At 35.6% G+C, this 4,171-nt stretch overlaps 1 protein-coding gene across 1 annotated transcript in view; it reads right to left on the bottom strand.

Annotated features, from left to right (window-relative positions):
• ebna1bp2 (EBNA1 binding protein 2) overlaps positions 1–2,012 on the bottom strand; it is a 9,412-nt gene extending 7,400 nt beyond the window's left edge. Inside the window, exons 1-3 of the mRNA XM_016478045.1 lie at positions 1,785–2,012; positions 1,556–1,639; positions 615–790 (exon numbers count right to left, since the gene is read on the bottom strand). Coding sequence (XP_016333531.1) covers positions 615–790; positions 1,556–1,639; positions 1,785–1,859 — 335 coding nt within the window. The 5' untranslated portion in view covers positions 1,860–2,012. The remainder of the gene's footprint in view (positions 1–614; positions 791–1,555; positions 1,640–1,784) is intronic.
• Positions 2,013–4,171: the final 2,159 nt, after the last annotated feature.

Genomic DNA, 4,171 nt, shown 5'->3' with positions numbered 1-4,171 from the left:
GCCATCTGCTGTCAGAGAGTGAAAGTGCGCTTTCATCCAGAGCGTCTCTCACATGTTCCGCCATGTGCTTCGTCCACGCTTGTTTACTTCAGAGTGCGCACGCCTCTTTCACGCAGCATACAGCGGTGTTGTGCATTTTGACCAGTTGATGGGAAAAGTATTCTTAAAATGCATTCAAAATTCTGAATAATTTGTAATATATAATTATTCACTGTATTTAGAAGTGCCCACAATAACAATATCGTGCATATTCATTACCGTGATATATCGCATTACCGAATACCGGCACAAGTCTAGTTTATAGCTAATGCTCACAGCACCCTATTCTGTGTAAAAAAAATAATACTTCTCTCTAAAGAAATTTTAAGTAAACGTATGAGAAGCCATGCTTTTTTCTTCAAAGCAGCACACTTTTGGAAAAGGTTGTTTTTTTTTCCTCAGTGGATGCATAAGATATCTGTGTTTCTTATTAAAAGCATGGTCTCTGTTTATTTTGCATACCTCGTCAAAAATTAAGAAACTACTGTCAAAGTTGTGAATCATAACAATATTTTAGAATAACTCCTTTAAGTAAACATTATAAGTCAAGCAGCATCCTTGTTTTACACACTTACAAGTACATCTCCCTCTGAAAGTCATCCTCTGCACTGACGTCTTCACTACCTTCAGGTTGCTGCGCTCTGCCCTCCGCTTTTGCAACAATGTCAACAGCTGGGTAGTTAGTGAGGTCCAGCCTTTCAGCCCACGGCAGGTTCCTCTTAAACTCAGCCAGACATTTCTTAAGACCCTCCTTAATGATGTAGAATAAAATCATTACAGATATTTTATTGGATTTCTCAACAAATCATTTCAATTGATATATTACTAACTCTATAAACCATACAGTATTATATTTGATATGAATTTCTAAGGCCTCTAAATTAGCAACATTATCAAATCTGTTATACACAATCTTCTACATGCATTGTCATCTAATGTATTCATACTTTTTAAAATGATATGTATAAAGTAAATGTAAAAATAACTTTTATCTTGTTAGAAATAAATTGACTAAAGCATTTTAGGTTTACTTGATTATCCATACATAATTTCGTAGAAAAAAAAACACGTTAAAAAGTATTAAATATGTCAGGCTTTTGAGGAATGTTTATTTGTCCATCACTCGATCATCATTGTACTGACTGCATTATACGCTTTGCCTTCCAAAATAAAAACATTACATATAATCTTACTATGCCATATTATTGGGAGATATAGAGTGCCAACTAAAATTAATATGCATTTTATGTAAGTAGTCTGTTATACGGCTAGAAAGATATCGGTGTTTTACATTACAAACTATCAAAATCTTAATTTTTGGTCATATAAATTTCAGCATCTACACCAAAATAGCATATTTTTGCTCAGTTTGGATGTTTTTTTTTCTATATCACACCATATGGGCTATAAAATGCTGAAGCAATGAAGCAAAATTTTTCAAAAAGATCAAAAAATATGTTCCTTTTTAAATTTCATATGTCAGACTTCACAGGATAAAATTCTCCACAAAACTTACCACATTGTTGATGGCCTTCTTTGGCTCGAGCAGAGGAACATTCAATCCAGGTTTGAGCAAACCCTTGGCGAAAGCTTCTTGCAGCTGATCAGAGACAAACGTGTCATGCAAACATACTGTTTTGGATCTCTTACCTACTTGTTGACTTGTGTAGCACGACAAGTTGCTGTAATATAAAACGGTAGGCCTACTGCTTGAACAAAACACATGAAATGCACTATATTCTCACCTCGCCGTCTGATAATTCGTCGTCGTCTTCCTCGGACTCAAACCCCATCTGGGGATCCTCATCTATTTCTACCATTGTAAATGAATACAGAACGGGAATTGGACAAATAAATACAGTAACAGAAGAACTCACAACAACCCCAAGCTTCACGTGTGGACAACACTGTTTCTCACTAGTGTGCGTAACATTAAAGCCCTGACGGAAACAGAGAACGGTAAAAGAATGGTTCCGCTACTGGAAGACCTGGCGCCTCGTTCTTCGGGTATAACAAAATAAAAACGTTTAAACCCAAGAGTTATTAACATACTAATACCCTGTCCCCCCTCAGTGTTAACACGTTTGTGTTCAGGTAAAATAGGCCAGGGAATCTGCAGCCTACAGCAAAACTACCATATGAACAAATAACCGAATGCTCTTTTAATCATTTAATTAACAGCAGGGCCGCTGCTGGCCAAATGGGTGCCCTAAGCAGAATAGTATTGATGTGCCTCCTCCCTCAAAAAAAAAAAACTACTATAAGGGGTCAAAATAGAACTTTAATAAAATATAAAAGTAAATAAATAAATTGTATTATTTATAAATTACAATTGTAGCTCTAGACAGTTACCTATGGCTATGATTTTATTAATACAGCTGTCTGATTGATTTTTATAGCATGACATTATAATGTATCAAATGTGTGGAGGTGTAAGCACTTATAAATCCCCATAAAATAAAGCCAACTTGACAGTTAGCCTACCTCCTGAGTATGCACAGCCCTAATAATGATATCAAACTATATTGTCAGCGCACCATGGTTCTACAAATTAATTGGTTCTATGCATGTTCATATGCATGCATTTGTTACATGTTAAGCTATTCAGCCATTCTTAATGATGGAAACGGTTTCTTTACATTATACTGTAGTATTACAGCCTTTATCTGTCAATTGAACCTGCTGATTCATCAGAATTTGCTATTAGCCCTGCCCCTGACCATCACAAAATCATGAAGCTAAGCATGTTTCCTAAAAATGACTGAAATTACGTTTTTGACTTGCACATGAGATATAAGCATATTAGTCACCCTGTGGCCCATTTTCACAGAATTTAATACACATATACGTAGCTACTGTACATTTTCACACAATGTACTGTACATCCTTTTTTTGTCTTGGTAGGCCATTCAGACTTGACATTATTAACCACTGAAATTGTATTGGTTGCTGCCAGCCGTTTTTGTTGTTTTGTACAAATGACTGTACAATTCATTAATTGATTTAATTTTCCTTTGATCAAACTGTTGCAGAGTTATGACAGGATTTAGTTGTAATACCCCCCCTATGGTCAGATTTTGAAGCATATTTAAATTGTCCTGTTGTCTGTGTGCCTGCCAAACAGTGCAGTACCTTCGGTGCTTGGACCCCTAAATATAATTGATTTGTAAAAAGAGCTTTTAATTGTAGTTGTGTTTTACATGAAGTGTTTGTAGATGTGTCTTCGGCTGTTTCTTAAGGGTAGTACATTGTAGGAAGTGAATGAAGGTTGTGGAAGATGACTTTATACTTGCGATGAAACCACCAGGCAGCGCTCGTTCACTGACTGTAGATGATGTGGTAGAATGTGCTGTGGAAGTGTACTGAGGTAGGATGGTGCTCTTGTTCAGTTGCAGAGATACAGTGAGTAAAATGAGTAAAATGAAACACATGATTATTTTATTGTAATAAAAATTTGGGTTACTGAACATTACCGTATTAATTTACTGTTGACACATGACCCACATTTACCACTGTGGCGGCTCAAACAGTGCATGTAGATGTACCCATGAACAACATGGAATAGAGATGACCAGTATTAGAGTGATTTAATTTGGAATTAATGTGATATTTCAACAGAAGTTAATCATTTTTGGTGTATTTGGGTATTTTTATAGATGGTTTTTACATATACCAGCAAATATCTTGTATGGTTAGTTGCACACAAACTCCATAGACTGCAATACTACTGCCATACAAGCAGTTGAATGTTCAGATATGAATTTAATGAACATACATGTAACTGCAACAACTCAATGTATCCATGATGACATCACTGCGGGGCACCGCCCCCATCAAGTTAGCCAGGGAAGAAGCATACTTCAACAAGTTAAAAATAAGCAGTGTTGGGGAAAGTTACTTTTAAAAGTAATGCATTACAATATTGCGTTACTCCATAAAAAAGTAACTAATTACGTTACTTAGTTACTTTTTATGGAAAGTAATGCGTTATGTTACTTTTGCATTACTTTTTAAATCTGGACAGGGGTTGCTTGTTTGATTTTAAAATAACTATTTTTGGCAAATATAAAAGCCTTTTCACACCAAAAGTGAAATGAATAAGCCTCAGACTGAAGGGAAAGTAAATTTCCGT

Source organism: Sinocyclocheilus anshuiensis, unplaced genomic scaffold (genome assembly GCF_001515605.1).
Source record: "Sinocyclocheilus anshuiensis isolate Anshui unplaced genomic scaffold, SAMN03320099.WGS_v1.1 scaffold436, whole genome shotgun sequence".
Lineage (NCBI taxonomy): Eukaryota > Metazoa > Chordata > Actinopteri > Cypriniformes > Cyprinidae > Sinocyclocheilus > Sinocyclocheilus anshuiensis.
This window is presented reverse-complemented; position numbering and strand designations above follow the sequence as displayed.